The sequence below is a fragment of the Pipra filicauda genome, unplaced genomic scaffold, assembly GCF_003945595.2.
Source record: "Pipra filicauda isolate LSUMZ 115617 unplaced genomic scaffold, ASM394559v2 scaffold29_size4552773_pilon, whole genome shotgun sequence".
Taxonomy (NCBI): Eukaryota; Metazoa; Chordata; class Aves; order Passeriformes; family Pipridae; genus Pipra; species Pipra filicauda.
Window position 1 is genome coordinate 4193127 of NW_024104420.1, and position 18780 is coordinate 4211906.

Genomic DNA, 18780 nt, shown 5'->3' on the forward strand with positions numbered 1-18780 from the left:
ATTTATGAGGTAGATTTCCTTACAATTCTTTGCACCTAAGTTCAAACTATGATGGATATCAAACATTCTAGAACATGTATGGGCCTCTAACACACACTCTGAATAAAAATTAAGTTCAGACATAATAAAATGACACAGAAATTAGTACAGGATTTCATGTCCATTTTATATACTTTCAATTATGCAATCTTCTAAACGCAAGTTTCCCTTTTAATTTGGAAGATACAGAGGTATTTGTGTGTGCCTGTGTCCTTGGCTAGGTACTTCTAGTTTGGAAAGTGAGGAACATAAATGAATGGAAATGAGAAAGGAGAGCTGAACAGCACAATTTAAAGGTTATTTACACACAGTCTTAGATGCTTTCAGTTAATCCTGTTATAATAACCATGCATTAATTTCAAGATACTACTCCCCATTTGAATTGAGTACGATGCTAGCAATAAAAAGAGAACATAATAAAAGAGTGAGACAACTTCTCCTATACATTTGAGTCCTGCACAGAGAAGGACAAACTCCAGTCAAGGTTAAAGATGTTATGCCAATTCATAGCTTTCAAATTTCGTGTAATTATTCAGTGTTAAAATCTAATTCAAGTACTTCATCAGTGTACTGCAAGGTTCTTCAAATACAGAACTCTCATATCCCTTTACTTAGTCTGCACTCTGTATGAAAAATTCTAAAGTAATTTTCACTTGGAATTATATAATGTATGCATGTAACGTATGCATGTAATCTATGTATGCATATATGCATGTAATGTATGCATATTGTATGTAAATATAAGATATAGAATCAATCTTTAACTTCAAATAAACTTGATATTTGTAATCCCACACATTAAAAGCATAAAATAAATATAATATATAGATATTTATATGATATGTGTACCTTTCATGTAATACCATAGAATAAAAAGAGAAACATATTCAAAGTATACAGATTGAACTCAATGACAAATTAGATCAGACTCCATGAAGGACAGAAACAAAAGGAGAGAAGTTAATTTTCTAAATCATTAGTAAATAAAAACTTTCATAGCATGCTACCACAGGTTGTTAATGAATGCAAAGAACAAGGAAGCTTATCTGTTTTAAAAAAGCCTTTATGGGTAAAACAATAAGTTTGAAAACTGTAGCGCTACCCTGGTCTAATACTGTGGGGATACATTAGTACAGAAGTAAAAAGGAAGCAACGAAGTGATAAAGCAGCATCAGCTGTAGTCCTGGAAGCATTCGTTGGAGAAATGGAACCAACGTTACTTACAAGCAAATTGTTGCAATTGTTTAATTTAAGAATCAAAATTTAAAATTGTCAAATACTGGAGTCACTTAAACCTTATAAAAGAACTGATGGGACTACAATTTAGAGTAGCAAAATATAGCCTCTGGGGCTGCTGACTTACCCAAACTTTTGAGACGTCATTTTTCTATAGTTTGGAGTGCCCAAAATATCATTCACACAACTAAAAGAAAGCCATTATGGTACTCAGGGAGGAAGAAGATACTGCTTTTGTCTCCCTACTCCAAATAGCCAAGTCATTGTCCCAAAATACCCCATTAAGTAAAAATTATTTAAAACCATATGGTGATGGGAGATTGATATCTCAGGCCTTTAGCACAGTTGCCTCTAACTAGAGGATGAAAATTACCTTCTTACATTATCAGAAGGCACATAATCCAATGGTCTGCAAATTACCTAAAGGCCTGTGCTTGACCTTGGAGAGCCTGCAGGAATTCCTGGCAGCTCCTGTACTCCTCATCCTGAATACAATGCCACAGAGCACATACATTAGTGGGTTTAATACATATGTAAAGTCATGAGGCATCAAATGTCCTCTACATACAAAACCCAGAAGGCAAACAATATGTTTTTTCACAAAATTACATGAGGGATTAGCTACCTTGTATTTGCCAGAATGTTTCTCACACCTAGAGTTGAAGTCAAACTTTCTAGTAGGTCACTAGAAATTGATCAACAAGAACTTGTGGATATACCTATCTATTGAATGAAATATGCTTAATTCATTCAAATGAGGAAGCTAGACTGCTCTACTACTTATACAGGTACACTAGCATAAAAACACATATACCCCTTCCGACTATAAACATGCCAATTTAAACAGCAGATTGCAAAAGTCTTGTAGTTTCAATACAAAAATTATTATTTGCCTAGTATATTTATTTAAATTTGCATCTCTTTGTAAAATCAGTTTTTCAGAATTATTAATATTTTGCTATAAACACTGTGTACATCAATGTATGTAAAGCAAACTTCATGTTAATGTGTTATGGTGGCTAAAAAGGCTCAAAATACTTGTCTCAAATACTGCATTTAAACAATGCCATCTCAGGAAGGGATATGTAAAAGAGGCTCAGAGCATTTATAGTCTTTGTGAACTGTATTTTCAGAAGTGCATTACCAAAACCTTCACATTAAAATACATCTGAACTACACATCTTGGTTACTCTGACAAGTCACACATAACCTTAACCATTTCGAAAAACAGATATGTGTTAAACAATGCTCTTAATAGATTTGTCTGTCTCTGTCCCTCAGAAAATTATAAAAAAAATGGAGACCTTTTAGAAAGAAAAGAATTTATGATCAAATAAACTAACACAGGGTTAAAATCTGCATGAGCCCACACAGTTAAATTCTGCCTACCCATATTTCCCTTCTGGTTTAAACCACATACTGACAGTACTTTTTTCTATAGCTTTTCCTCTCTAAAGGCATTCAGAAGCATCCCTCAATATTCTTAAATGGCACTGGTCAGATTTTCAGCTCTACTCTTCATCTCAAACAACTACACACTTTGAGCTTACACCCCTGACAAATGTCAAAAGACCATTATAGCACTCAGCAATTGCTGGGACGTAATTTCATTCCATATAGGTCTGTCCATGTATATATATGTGCTCCAGGGACATAAAGAAGGTGAGATGCTCCTGAAAATGCCATTAACTTTCTATGCCAGTAATAGTACTAAGAACTGAAATCCAAGGACTAGAAAGGGGGAAAAAGAAAAAGAAAAGACATTCCAACATATCAGGATTTGTTTGCAAATGCTATGGAGAAGAAGAACCTCCTGAGATAATCATGGATTGAACTAGGAAATCATCACCAGCTTATAAGTATATTAAAAAAAAATCAAAGTAATTAGATAATGAGCTCACTATTACTAATAGAGTTGATTGTAAACAAAATTAATATAAAACCATTTTTTTCACTTTCATTATTAAAAAAGTATTTCACAAGACGATCTCCTAGTACAATTCAGTTTGGACTCCTGCTTGAATAACCACAGCTGAGCTTCCTCAGATCAGTAATCAACAGAGAGATATTTAGTTACAGGAATTTATATGAACCTTTAAACAAATCAGAGCTCCATAAATAAAAGTCCACCACTCGGGGTTACTATATTCATTTGAGATATTCAGCAGAATAACCAGTAAGCAACTCAGTTAAACTGACTGGATCAGGAGTTTCTACTCAGTCAATTTCTATGAAAGATATTTCTTAATTTTTAAAATACTCTTAATTTAACAGCTATTTCATTATACCAGATCCTACCCACTCCAGTTGCTTAAAATACAATGGGAATAAGCTCCTTAAGTTACCACACGTAGAAGGCTTCCATCCAGCATCAGCAGTTCCCAAACGTTTTGTGCCTGGGGTTGACAGTCAAAAATGTTCTCCAGTCAGATACAGAAGCAACATGACTTAATAAAGCTCTGAATGTAACTTAAGTGCAAGAAGAATAACAGAGAAGGAACAAAAAACTGGTGGGAGTGGCGATACACCTGAAGGCTGTGCTGCCATTCTGCAGGACCTTGATAGGCTGGAGAGCTGGGTGGAGAGAAACCTAATGAAGTTCAATAAAGGAAAGTGTAGGGTCCTGTACCCACGGAGAAATAACCCCAAGTACCAGTACAGGTTTGGGGCTGACCAACTGGAGAGCAGAGGACATGGGAATCTTGGTGGATGACAAGGTGACCAAGAGGCGGCAGTGTGGCCTTGCAGCCAGAAGGGCCAATGGGATCCTGGGGTGCATCGGGAACAGTGTGGCCAGCAGGTTGAGGGAGGTGACCCTCCTTTTCTGCTCAGCCCTAGTGAGGTCACATCTGAATACTGTGTTCCATTCTGGTCTTCACAGTTCAAGAAATACAAGGAGCTATTGAAGAGGGTCCAGCAGAGACCACAGATATGATGAGGGGTCTGGTGCATCTCCCTTATGAGGAGAGACTGTGGGAGCTGGGCCTGTTTAGTCTGGAGAAGAGAGGGGATCTCATCAATACATACCTCAGAGGCGGATGTCGAGAGGATGGTGCCAGAGTCTTTTCAGTGGTGCCTAGTGACGGGATAAGGAGTAATAGCCATAAACTAAAACACAGCAAGCTCCACCTCAACATGAGGAAGAATTACTTTACATTGGGGGCGGCAGAGCACTGGAACAAGCTGCCTAGGAGTCTCCCTCTCTGGAGACATTCAAAACCCACCTGAACATGTTCCTGTGTCACATGCTCTAGGTGACCCTGCCTTGGTAGGGGAATCTCCAGAGGTGTCTTCCAAACCTAACTATTCTGTGATTCTTTGATTCTGTGATTTAAGATAATTCTCCTGCATAAACATACAAACTGGGAAAATGGGACCAGTTCACTAAAATAGCATTCATCTTTTTCATACTATTTATTATTCTGTCATTTAAAAAGCAGAGTAGAAATAACAAAGAAAATAAAAAGAATATATATGTTACTACATAACAGATATAGTTACTAAAGAATACACTGAGTGATCCAGAGCAACTCACAAGACCACTTCTTACAATTGACCATGGGATAGAAAAGATACCTAGTTTTCAATATCAGGTTTCCCTATTTCCCCCTGCCCCCCTTTCTCTCCCCACACACCCCTGCAAGAACCTAAGGACTGAGCAAGGTTATTGGGATGTAGCCAGCCCTCAGGAAACATTTCAGCATGTAACCTAACCATACCACAACTTGTCAGAGAGTTCAGCTTCCACCAGCTGCCAACCCACACTACCCTCTGCTTCTGCTGGCCTGCTCTGGCTCACTTTCCCTGCTAAAAGAGTGCACCAGAACATTAACTATTTATTACACCTAAAAGGGAAGGTTGCAAAGAAACAGTAAATGCATTCCTTAGGTCCACTTTCACAGACACAACTGACCACACTGAAAAAACAACCATGCTAATACAATAATCTCTAACAACAACAGCAAAAAACTCTTCAAAAATTTCTTCTAGTCTTTTAAGTCTGCTTCAACTACTACACTGAACGTGGTAGCATGAGGACGAAAACACTGATTTCAAAATAAGGGATGATTTTAGTTTTGCACTGAAGTAGCAGTTCCAAAACTTCATATATAAAGAATATAGCACATCTGCCTATAAAAAAAAATAACTGCTATTTTGCAGAACTAATGTTTAGAATGTATTTACTAAGAAACATATCGGTCTGTGTTATGTTTATCTCCATTACAAGTACCTCAGAAATAAAGTAATTCTGATACTATATTCTTCTTGCAGAAACAAAATTCGCTGGGGAGAACCAGCTACATTCCAATATATTTATACTATTAATTTTAAATAATTATTTTACAATTTTTCCTTTAGGATTTGTTTTTCTTCATTCAGTACTAAAAATAATTTGTTCTACAGATCACTGCACAAAGAAACACCATCTCCCAAAACAGCTGCCATCTGCCACTGCGAGAAACCTCTCACTCTCTTCAGGGATGCTCAGTTTCATTACTCCTAAGAACACTGGAACCAGTTAAAAAGAAGGATGTATTTTCTGAAGAATTGGCAATATTTTTGCAAGGGAAACAGAAGTTAAAGGAAGAAACATTGAATGTGAGGCTAGACAAGATGAGTTAGCTCATTCATTCTGCCAAAGGAGTACAACAATGACTCTAAACTAAGGAACCTGTTTTTAAGGAATGACTGGTACCAAAACATCACATACACAAGAATCTCAGTTTCTCCTTTAGTGTATACTTGTGACATAAATACTTCAAGTATACTTCAGGAATACTTCAGTAAGTTTGCTTTTTTTTTTTTTAAACCGATTACATTTTTATTTGAATGACAACCGGTGAGTACACACCAGCACCACAGGAATTATAAAATCCTTGTAAAGTGTTCTTACTGTGTCAGAAACAGTTTAACCAGGAACTTCATTTAAGTGTATGTTCATAACAATACATAAATACAAAAAATCTAAGTATTTGTTGTCCTAGAGCATGATCACTTAAATAAGGGAAAGTATATTGTGCAGAAGGAAAAGTGGAATGGAGTTAGAAGTACTTGTGTATTTAAAAATCCTGATAAACATAGTCATGCAGTAATGCCAAGTGTTTTGAGGCATTCAATCTTATTCAACGGAAATGATTCTACGATTCCTGCAAGAAATGCCTCTGTAATTCATCCTCGCAAGTAAAATTGTGAGGGGGCAGCAACAAAGCAACCATGGATGTAATACCTTTTATTAATGAAGGCCTAAAGTGGGTTTCTGGTTAAACCATATAGCAGATAAAAACTGCTTCAAAGATTAAGTTAAAGTATCTTTAAAAAGGGCAGCTTTCAATATCAGGTTAATAAACATAGGCATGAGTATATTTACAGGTGTTTACCTGTATTTCTTTATAGGTTAAATATGGTTTTACTTGATCACTACTAATTATGACTGCAGCTGCTTCCTCAGGAAAATAAAAAATCTTAGCATACGTCTTAGCACACAAAGTTCTTTTTGCTGCCCATTAATTATTTGAATATTACAGCTTCATCAAATCTGTTGAGTTTACAGCAGCTATCAGGTAAAAGATGCTCCATCCTCAAAGCTATTGGGTTTTTTAAGATGTCTGAAAACTAGATACATGAAACAAGTTTGCACTGATTGCTGCCAACCCCCTTATAATCCACAATTTAAACATAAAATTGCTATTCAAAATGTTTTAGAAAGCTTTATTTTTACAACCCTCATGCTTAGTAGGACAGACCACAGCAGCAAAAATTCTGATGTCCAGCAGTTAACACAGGATGCTATCGGCCACAACATACATAGACAAGTCACTGGTGAAACACAAGAATTATTAATTTTGGATGAGATGACATCTCTGATCACAGGCTTGATATAAAACAATCTGTCTTTTTTATTTTCCTTCCAAGTGCCAAATGATAAGGGAAAAGAATGGTCTGCTATCTGACAATTTAGCAACTGCTAAATTGCTCCATTGCATCCCATTCTGTTGTGGGAGGTAAACAAATGTCTACTCATATATGGTTGCACATAAAGATTGAGAACCAAATATTTTCCTATCTGACAACCAAATCTGAAAGTCAGACTAGCCATGGGTAGTCTTCTATCAATATCTTTTTTACATATTTTGCCATTAAACTGTCTTGAAACTATATTGACACTGAACTGGCAATACATCAGATCCAGCACTTGTCCTATCTTACTGCATAAAGATCTAGTTATTCTAAACTATCATAATGTGAAAATCACAACAGAATGCAAATTATTGGCTTTTACCATGAAGTCTAAACCTGAATGAGGACAAAATAAGCAGGTGAGCTTAGTGTGAAGCCACTTACCCTTGATACCATTCAGATAAGGATTATGCTCTGCAGCAGCTGCCACAGGGTACTTTTACAGCTACACTCTAATTTGGACGAGAACTGCTGTTGTATCAGCCCATTCATTATGCAGAACCCAAGCACAGCTCATGGGTAGTATACTACAAAGGAATCTACAATAAAAGGAACTCACTACAATCTGGGTGTAGTAGCTGCATGGCCAAGACTGAATTTTATGGCTACCAGAGAGAGTAGTTCAATGGGCAAAGGGAAAATGGGTTAAGAGCATCCTTAGCTTATTCATAAATAAATGGCTGTTCAAGAGCTTTCAAGTCTTCCTGACAAAATATTTTATTAATAAAGGTGTTGAGGATCAAATTCTTAACATATAATAAGGATGCTCTAAATTGAAATGGTCTAAAAATCCCACTAATTTAGATACTCACAAATACAGATCCTTTTCTGAAGCCAAAATACAGCTCAATTGTGTATGACTGACATAAAAATGGTATTACTATTGTATCAGAAAAGTAAGAACAATTTTGATGAATCCTTTATTAAACTTAGATGTTATCAGTGAATGCTTGGGAATCATTATTTCTAGTAATTTTTATTATTTGTTTAGGTAGGAGATAATTTATTTTATGCTAGCCACATAATTTATGTCTAGCCACACTTGGACATTCAGTATTTCTCCAGGTTCCCAGACTGAAATCAGAGTTCTGTGTATGTGGATTTTCTTGATGCAATGGTGCAGACTGAATCAAAGTTACTATGCTATTTTCATTTTTAAAGACATGCCACATTCTCTGGCTGCAACAGATCATATTCTTAAAAGCATAACAACCTTCACAAAACAAGAAATATTAGTCATTACCTAGAATGAATCCCAGTTTTGTTAAATGACTAAATATGAAAAAGTGCTTCATAACGTATTATTCTAGTGAAAGTCACTACCATGAGAGGTCACGGGTAAGGTAGGTGTGAATGTCTCTATACACTTGCCCCTACAGAAGCTGCAGAGCTATGAAAGCTGGAATAAGCAACTTTAATAGGGATAAAAGGCTTCATAAAGATTTCCAATAGTATCTCATTAGAACACTTTCTGGAGCACTGCATTCATTTTACATTGCAATTTTTGGAACATCCGCTAAAGCAGGCATATAATTCTTGAAAGTTATAGGCATAGCTGGATGGCAATTACAGTGTCTTATTTACATGACAAATGACTGATCTGAACATAAGACTAGAAGATAGGCAAGCCTAAGCTTCAAATCTAGTTACAAAGCCATCCCCAAATTACTTCCACAGCATTTGAACTCTTGGTCTCAGTGTTCCCTTTTGTAAAAATATCATTTAAGTGACAGAAAAAATGTCCAGGTAATTCCCTTTGACAATGAAAACTAGAATATAAATATTTGTTGTAGAATCATTTCCTTTTTTCAGGCTATCTTACATCTACCCATCAAACCACAGAACTGATATATAACTGCTTATGGAAGATACACAGCTACATTCTGAAATACTACCAGGAACAATATTTATTGCAGAATACAGATAAGAAAGCTCAGGAAGCTCTTTATCCACAGCTGGCAATAAAATCTATGGATATGAGTTCATATATATTTACTTTTCAATTATTTTTTATTTCAAATATGCTGTTTTACAAGCAGTGGTTTTGCAAGACAAATTATACTTAAGAGTCACATATGTACAGTCTTTTAACTCTCTACTTCTGACCTTGATGGCTCCTGGAGCCTTCAGTAACTTCGTGACTGTGTTCAATTAGAATTCAATAAACAGTGTATCCAATATATAGCTGTTGGTCAGCTACATAACACAGAACCCAGCTCTACCCTATTCATCTGGAAAGCTGCACAATATTAGCATGCACAGAAGTTTAGAAGCTGCCATTTGGACACAAAATGTTTTTGTTTTAATATGTTTCTTTACAGAAAAACAAAAACAAAAAACCAAATGCCAGAGCACATTACCCTTAAAAAGACTAAGAGCAGTGACTTTAAAATATAAAGTTATTTGAGGCTTACCCTTTGGCTTTACTTTACATAGAATTAACAGAGATGTTTCCATTTGTCATGAAAAGGTTTAGTATTTCTTCTAAAAGAATCTACTTCCAAAAGATCTGTCAGCCTCCACCAAAATTAGAGATAAAGAAACACCTTAGAAGATGCACACATTGCTTTTCTGAACTCACTTCTCTTCACTCCTTCATGAAGTATCTAATATTCACACCCTTTAGCATTTAAAATGCCAACGCAAAACAATGTTTATTAAGGACTGTTTTCACACAGATGGAAAAGCACATTTGCACAAACTGTTCAAGAGGAAAAGGTGAATGAATCAAGTTACAAATATGTGACACCCTGCAACTATGAAAATATGTATGATATTAACTGAACAATTCAGTTTGCAAAAGCCTGGGTTCACATAAATCCTTTTAAAGTATAAAATGTTCCTGTTTCACCACTCCATTTACAAAGGAATTATTTCTAAGCTGTAAAGCATGTTCTCATGACAGTCTCTCCTGACCTTTCAACAGATATGAGAAGAAATTTCTTAATGTGGCTTTCATTAAAATAATGGGACAAAGTAATTTTACACAACCTAATCAAAAATACACTGAGACATAGGTATTTCTCGTATCATATTTTTTGAATGGAACTTTTTCCATTCATGTTTTTCAATGTAACATAGTTTATGTTATTAAACAAACAAACAAAAAACCCCATGCATGAAAAAAGGTATATTAAATTCTATTTGTGTGTGTTCTCATGATGTGTAACTTTTCTCTTTTCCATACAACAGAGCTGTGGAAACTTTTTATAGTGACCAATACATCCAGCTTACCTGAAAGCTAATTACAAGATCAATTACAGACTCTTCTTTTACGGACAATTCATATTTTAAAAGGAGCTTCATAGGCTCAGAGCAGTACTTCATCCTCTAGTAAGGGAGTGTAACAACAACACTTTCATCATCAAGGGGGAAAACGATTGATTGAAGTTGCATAGAAGCTTCCACAGAGCTTTTTAATTCTCCCAAGTCTTAAGCAGCAGCCATTCCTGTTCTGATCTTTGCTCAAAACATATGAGAAGTATGTCTCAAATCAAACTCAAAGTCCAAGATACTTCATTTAGTAGATCATATACAAACCAGAACCAGAATCAAAAAGCATTAATTTACACTTGTCAGTTTTGGCACACTTTCACTTAAAACTCAGGCAAAACAAAACTGCAGTCAAATACCTCATAGAATTTTCTAATCTGAAGGCCTCACAGTTGAAAGATCTGGCATGGACAACACTTTCACAGTAAGATGGGCATGCAGAATGCCTCCAAGATTGTATACAGCAGTATCTTTTGCTTTCACCTAAGCTACACAATTTATACAAACCCAGAATCTTACCTCTGGTTAGAAATGTTCTCTCTCCTCAAATATGGGCAATAACACACCTTCTCACACTTCATAATGCACTACTGTGTCTTGATAGACTCCCAACAGTCTCATTTTAAAATGCTCAGAACCATGCCAGATATGAACAGATAATGCTAGGTACGGCCAGGCCAATCACTTAGTGTAACACCTCCTCCTATGTTCTAATGAAGCCTGTTGGAAATGGAGGCATAATACACATGTAACTTTAATGTCCCTTCTGAGGTTGATCACTATTAAAGGATTTTCCAGCCTGTCTTCCATGCCATGTGCATTAAAGCGCTACATCTCAGAAACACTGGGCAGCTGTAACTTTACCTACATCAACAGGATCCACACATCAAAAATGTACTGGACAGAATTAAAACTAAGCATTTCCACAAAAACACTCTAAAGTGTTAATTTGACAGATATGGTGTTAATTTGAAAAACATGGTGTCCTTGGATTCCTATATGATTTTCTGCTGCTCACGACATATATGAAATGTAAGCCTGATCGGTAGAAGAGAATTGAGTCTGTACATAAAGTTATTGTGTCCTGGATCAACTGCTACGCAATGAGTTTTTCTGTTGCCTGATCCAAGACCAATTAAAATAAATAGAAAAAAAATAATCACTAATTCTCAAAAGACTTCAGATCAGGATAAACACCACTTAAGGTTTATTTCTTGATTTTCACCAGTTTTTCACCAGACTTGCTCTCTGTGCTCTAACTCATTCATTTCTGCAGCAGAAGATTTATAGCCTGTGTGAGCAATCTCTGGTGCTTCACTATACCTAAGCAAATGTAAGTTGGACTTAGCACAAAGTCAACAGATTGCCAGCAAGATAGCTAATAAGATGCAGAATATCCATAACTTCTTATGAAAAGAAACTGTAAGGGAGCTTAACTTTGGTTCATGAGTGCAAAATTTTTACTGCAAAACTTTCCACTGATGCTACTAAGATAATGAAGCTCCTGTAAACAGTGTTTAATACCATCACGCATTATGGGATTATCTGCACAATAAACAGGTCAAGATACGTATTTATTACCATTCTTAGCTGTTACCTGATACTGCCTGTTCCATTTTTCCAAGTTTTCAGGCACAGGGAGAAGAAGACTCTGATTCTTCAGAAAGACATTTGGGCTCTCAGCTGAGATAACTTTTTATAAAGGTAATGAAGACTGGGAGTGTCCAAACCTATCAGTAGCACATTTTCCCACCACTTCAGAATCATCTAGGGATTGAAGGTGCTCTCTCCCTGGAGCCCTGGGAGGTTCTGCTGTGAAAGCAATAGCTTAACCTTAACCTTGGAGTTTGCAAGACTTTCCACAGGAATTCTACCTAAGTATGAACTAGCAACACATTTTAGAAGTGGTTAAAAATTTCAACTGACATTAAAAAAAAAATTCTATTGATTTCTATTCACTTCTAACAAATAGCAACAACTATCATGGTTCTGCATGAGTGACAAAATCTGCATTAGGGAGAAGGAAAAGAGGCTCAGATGCTGTCCAAGAAAGTACAGGTTAGCATTACTCAGGTTACTATTATTCAGGACAGGCGGTATGTTTATTTACATAAGGGATACACTAAGCAATCCAGCATTAAAAGAGAAGTGTTCCAGAGATATTCTTCCACTGACCACCATCTCTCAATAACTATCAGGTGGAATGCTCAGCAAAAGACATTAAAGACCTCCTACTGGCAATCTCGCAGAATTTTGATTTTAATCTTTTGCTCTGAGTAATACAAGAAAGTGCCAGTGGAACTTCAGGGGTGCATAGTTAAAAAGCTTTTCTACCTCCAGCAGTACTAGAGACAGGCAAAGAGGTCCATTTTTTAATAAAAATAGAAAAACTGTAGCTTTACCATGTGAACTGCCACCCAAAACTTTCTTAAATTCAATTTTATTTATGGATCTAACAGCATATTGCACTAGAGAACTGTGGAATGGAACAGTAAGTTCTACAGATTTTACAATTTTAATTATGTTATATTCTGCCTCTGCTTTAATTATGCAAAATACTATTAAGTAACAAACTGTTTATGCATGAATTGGATAATTTATACATCAAAAATTATTATGATAATTGGATCATGTTGTCTTTTTAGCTCTTCTGTCCTTCACCTCTTCAAACTCTCAACTGGAGTAACAGTCAGAGAAATACCTGTTCTAGGCTAGGATAATGATGATTTTTCATTAGGATAATTACATTTTTCCCATTGATCTTTCAAACACAAAGCACTTCCTCTGAAGAACTGAATCAACAACCACACAAGCTTGGAGTGAGAGCAATGCATATTTCATTACCTTTCAGGGGTGATGTTTTTAACAGTATTATAGGCATGACAACAATGTAACAAGAAGAGAACACACATTTTGGGGTTGTCACTATCTTGAATTTCAGCTCTGTTGCTGTTGCTCATTAGGATTTTTTTTCCAGAAGGGGGAAGGATGTGAAGCAAACTTGCTTGTAATTTTTATGCTCTCTTCCGGAAACAGTAAGGTAAGCTATGAATTAGCCCTTGAACCCAACTGGTTTCATCTGACTTCTATTGTATTCTTAACACTAACTTACATTTATTAAATTGTTAGACCTACACAGAATAATTTAGTAGACTGCCATCACTGAAAACCTATTTGATAAAAATATTTTAACATTTATGGTATTTTACAAGACTATGCAACATTCCTACAGTTGTCTAAATACTGCAGCTACCACCCTCCTGGAGACTATGGTCTGCCAGATGCAGAGCCCTGTAAGTTGCAGAGAGCCCACAAACAGAACTGTGTAGCGAACAGGTTTTGAAGGAGAGGCAGGAAGGGACGGATGCGCCGCCCGGGCCGGGCGCTCCGCGCGGAGCTGTCCGCGGTGCTGAACAGGCGGCGCGGAAACCGCCGGGATACTGGGAGGGCTCCAGCTCCTACACCGCACGTCAACCGCGGGAAAAGGTGAAGAAGAAAACTCACTTGTCTCACGTCGCTATATCACTGTCGGCTTGAGAAGAATATTAGCAAGCCTTTATAAACTTCCCTTCCAATGTCTTTAAAAAGCGCAGCAGGTCTGGGACAGGTAAACTCTGGAGTCTGGTTTAACTGACCGGCTCACTGTTTCCAAAGCAAAAAGTACAAGCCATGTTGTATCAATGGGAAGACTAAAGCCACCTGCTATGCCGCTATGGGCACTGGCCCATGGATATCTTTGCAGCATGGTTGTTCGATCTCCCTACCAATAAATCATGGTCACAGACTATTGAAAAGAACAAAAAAGCTGATTTCCACTCACCAGCATTTTAGGTCACCAGAGGTTTCTCTGTATTCATCCAGCAATCAGTAATAATTACTAAAGTGTCAGCTCTTTGTTTCCTAGCATTTTTTTTTTTTTTTTGCCTTATGCTTTGTAGAAAACTTTACTTATGCTTAGGTTGGTTTGCTTCTACCAGAGTATGAAAGTCACCACACCCACAAGCAAAATACAGCAATCTTCTTCTCTTCTATGGAACAAATGCTCCTCTCTCGATGAATTCCTGCCTATTTACGCCACAAAAAATGTTTAAATATGTTTCAGACAATAATCAGAAGACACTAATCAGAAAGGAATATTTGAACTGGAATGGGACTGACAAATAGCTGGTGCAAATAGTCCTCCTGGACACAACCAACCATCTGTGTGTGGGCTCTATTCTACAAACCTCATTCATTCTACTGCACATAGCAAGGTGTTTACTTGAACTAAAGGCATGTCTGCCTTCAGAAAACAGTCAGCTTTAAAGGTTATTTAACAAACATTACATTATCAGATTTACCCAGTATTTTCTTTCGCCTGGTGAAGATTATACAAGTCACTAAGCCAAAGTATTTTTAAGGTACTTCTTTTTTTCCAGGTCTCAAATGTAACATAAATTTTACAACTGTCAGATGGAGGTAGTTTTTGCTCTACATACTCTTCACCTTATTTTTTAAAAGTCAAGTGTATGCAGAAAAACAGAGTATGCGTAAATTCAAAACGGAGCAGACATCTAATAGCTAAGGGAAGTACTATGTGCTTTCCTTCTAACAAGCTCCTCGAAACAGAGAACTTCCTTTCATTTTCAACATGAATGACAGAACCCCTTGAAGCTGCAGCTCACTTCAGGCCCTGTCATGACTACTCATTCTAAAACATGGGGTATTGCTCTTTTACAGGCAAGTATACTTGTGTTCTATACAGTCAGGCAGCACTGAAAACTACATTAATCATGATTAAGTCACATGATTGTGTAGCTCCTTTCATGTAGTTGCATACATGAGGAAGTTCTTTAAAACAGTCAGTTAAAAAAACAAAGTGGAATGACAACTTTAGTTCTTTATTATTATTTCTTTCTGATCCCTAAGAGATCTAATTCATAAGATAATGAAAATGTGTAACTCTCTATCTGAAAAAAAACAGCAATGAATTGAATCTTGAAGTAACTACTTAGTATACGCTGATGCTTAAAGGGACCTACAACTATTTGGTTATCTTCCATAAAATTTTCAATTTAAGGTTTCTGGAAAATGCATAGATTAATTCAAACATTTACGGAGGAATTGTTTTCAGCTTTGCTCTTCATGCCTGAAGCACCACTTGCGGGATGATACACCAGAGAAGGCTCCCACACTTCAGCAGTGCTACTTATTTATTTTTATACAGATGAAGAGACCTCTTCATGAGTACTCCTGTAGTTTATAAATATGCTCTCTCTTCAAAACGCTTACTGAGTACAATATCATTAAACAGCTTTCAATATCTTTGATATTAATGCAGAGAAACTGGGTTCTGAGCCAGTAAAAGAAGTTTTGCATGTGCAAGGTCTGCACAACAGGATCCAATCTGGCAACATAATACTTCTTTAACATTACCCTAAGTAGGGGACTATGGTACCATTTCACATTGAAATTACAGCATTCATTTGCACAGAAGCAGGGTACTATACAATTCTTAATTTATCCTTTTTTTTTTTTTTTTAACTGATTAGTATTAATCAGGGCAAAAGTCTTCTTTGCCCTTGAAATCTGACATTTCAGTTTTCAGCTCAAGGGATCTCTAATCTGAAAAAGCAAAAGCACTGTAAAAAGCACTGTAAAAAGTACTGTAAAAAGCACTGAAAAAGCAAAAGCAAAAGAGAACAAGGTATTTTTCTCTTTAAAACTTTGAAATCTGTCTGTTGCATGTTTCAGTTGAGCTGAAATACCAAATTTTAATGTCTTGGTCAAAAAAAATAAAACTGAAATTAGAATTAAGTCACTTGGACAGAACATGTGACAGTATTTGTAAGATTTATTTTACAGCTTTAATCATTATGTTCCTCTTACCTTTAGCCCTACCCTTCCTGACACTTTTCTTTGGTCACATTCCTAGAGGCTCTGCATCATCAAATAAAACAAGTCAAACATCAGTCTTCCCCCTCCTCTTAAACACTCTCCTAGACCCTCATATCGGCGACAGCGCAGTGAAGATTACATACCTTGCACAGTGAAAACCATTCACCATGCTGTCGAGAGAAAACGCACAGCATGAAATTGAGTCATTGGGAAATAAAAGATTGTTGCTGTACATCTGCTACAGGAGACAGCAGGCATGTCACCTAGAAAGCATGTTATAACCTCAGGGCAAAGTGATCCTATAGTATAACTGCAGGCAACAGTCCCTAGCAGGGAGAACTTCGGAGCAAGCAGAGTTTCCCTGGCTTGTATCCCACTTTATCTTGCCCTGTCTCCAGGGCTGAGGTCCATTCACCAACTTCGGCAGGCATGCAGAGACTACTTATGCTTTCTGAACCAGTGGGACATGCCCAGTACTTACCACTACTGCACTCCTGGACAAACCGTCTCACACCCCCATCTAAACCAGGAACTTTTCCTGATCCACACAGGGAAACCTTACCTGGATTTCCCTTGCATGGTACACGATGATGAGCCCAAGCAGGATAATCGTAGACAGGCTAATAAGGCATTTCAGAGCGAGGGAATACAGCGACTCCTGCAAGAGAAAGACACCGCCGTCCCTCAGAGACCCACGCGCTGGGGCCGGTCCGCCCCACGGTCACCCCGGCCCCGGGGAGGGGACCGGCGGCACCCACCGTCCCACGGTGTCCGCACCGTCGGGCGGTGGGACCCGCTGCCGCCAGGGCTGGTACCTTGGTGTAGGCGCCCCAGGAGAGCTCAGTCTCGATGACCATGACGACGATGCCGAACATGCCGAAGATGAGCGCGTAGTCGCTGAGGCGCTTGCGCTTCTCGAAGAGCGCTCGGCGGTGCCCCAGCTTGTAGCCGATGTTCTGGTTCTTCTTCTTGCTGGACTTGCCTCCGCCGTTGTTGGTGCTGCCCGGGCCGGGGCCGGGGCCGGCGGAGCTGTAGAGCGCCAGGTTGTTGGAGTTGTTGTGCTCGGGCTTGGAGACCACGATCTCCGGGGCGGCGGGGCTGCCGGCGGTGGCGGCGGCAGCGGGGCTGGCGAGCGGCGGCTGCAGCGGCTGCGACTCGGAGTCCAGGTCGTGCAGGTTCCTGCGGGACGAACTGAGGTTGCTGAGGGGCCGCATGACGCCGCCGTTGTACCTGCAGCTGCTCATGGCTATTTCGGTGAAGGGGTTGCTCTCCCGGCGCTGCTGCTGCTGCTGGTGATGGTGGTGGTGGTGATGATGGTGGTGGTGGTGGTGGGTGCTGCCGCTGCTGACACTGCTGCTGGGGCTGACTGCCTGCTGCTGCTGCAGGCTATGGCACTGGTGGTACTGGGAATAGTGGTGAGGCTGCCTGAGAGCGCCGGCATGGCTGGAGGGGGTGAGCTCGTTGACGTTCAGCTGGCTGCCCTGCCGGGAGGACGCGGCGGAGGAGAGCGGCGAGGAGTGCGTCCGGAAGGCGCCGGAGAGGGGCGAGGAGGCGCGGAGCAGCAGGGGCAGGTTATCCCCCGCGGCTGCCGCAGCAGCCCCGTAGTAGGCGCAGTTGTTGCACTGGAGGCATGGGCTCTGCTGCTGCTGTTGCTGCTGCTGCTGCTGCTGCTGGAGGAGGCTCTGCTTGTCTTGGCCGTGCTGCTGGCAGTGCGGCGGCGCCGGCGCCGGCGGGCGCTGCTGCTGCTGCTGCTGGTCGGGGCCGAAGCCCGCCGGGAAGTGGCGCGGCGCGTCCATTCCCGGGCCGTTAAAGCCGCAGGAGGACCGGGCGGTGGTGCACCGTGCGCAATGCGTGATGGTCGGCAGGGGAGCGTCCTGCTGCCGCCACGACGGGCCCATCCCGGCTCCCGTAGAATCCAGCCGGCGTGTCCGATTGGTCGGGCGCACCAAAACAACGGGCATCACGTCACCTGCAGGGGCGGGACCGGCCGCGCGTGAGCGGCGCGGGGACCCCCCGCCCGCGGGGATCCCGCTTCCCGCGGGAAAGGGCTGCCCGCGCCCCCCGCCCGCGGGGATCCCGCTTCCCGCAGGTAGGGGCTGCCCGCGTCCCCTGCCCGCTGGGATCCCGTTTCTCGTGGGTAAGGGCTGCCCGCTCCCCCCTCCTACGGGGATCCCGCTTCCCGCGGGTAAGGGATGCCCGCGCCCCCCTCCTGCGGGGATCCCCCTTCCCGCGGGAAAGGGCTGCCTCAGCCCGCGCCGGGGCAACACTAGGCTTCCCGGGTTGGGGAGCGCGCTCGCTGCTGGGATCGCCCCCGCCCGTCGGGAAAGGGGCTCCGCGGCGGCTCTCCCCGGCTCCCCGCTTACATCTGCGCCGCCTCCGGAACATGGGCGCCGCGTC

General features: G+C 40.0%; 1 protein-coding gene across 2 annotated transcripts in view; it reads right to left on the reverse strand.

The window, feature by feature from the left end:
• KCNN2 (potassium calcium-activated channel subfamily N member 2) overlaps positions 1-18264 on the reverse strand; it is a 74368-nt gene extending 56104 nt beyond the window's left edge. The window contains exons 1-2 of one of the 2 annotated variants that reach the window (XM_027710274.2): positions 17199-18264; positions 16946-17041 (exon numbers count right to left, since the gene is read on the reverse strand). In XM_027710274.2, the coding sequence (XP_027566075.2) occupies positions 16946-17041; positions 17199-18179 (1077 nt within the window). In that variant the 5' untranslated portion in view covers positions 18180-18264. The remainder of the gene's footprint in view (positions 1-16945; positions 17042-17198) is intronic. The other variant, XM_027710275.2, reaches the window with a different exon arrangement.
• Between the last annotated feature and the right edge of the window lie 516 nt (positions 18265-18780).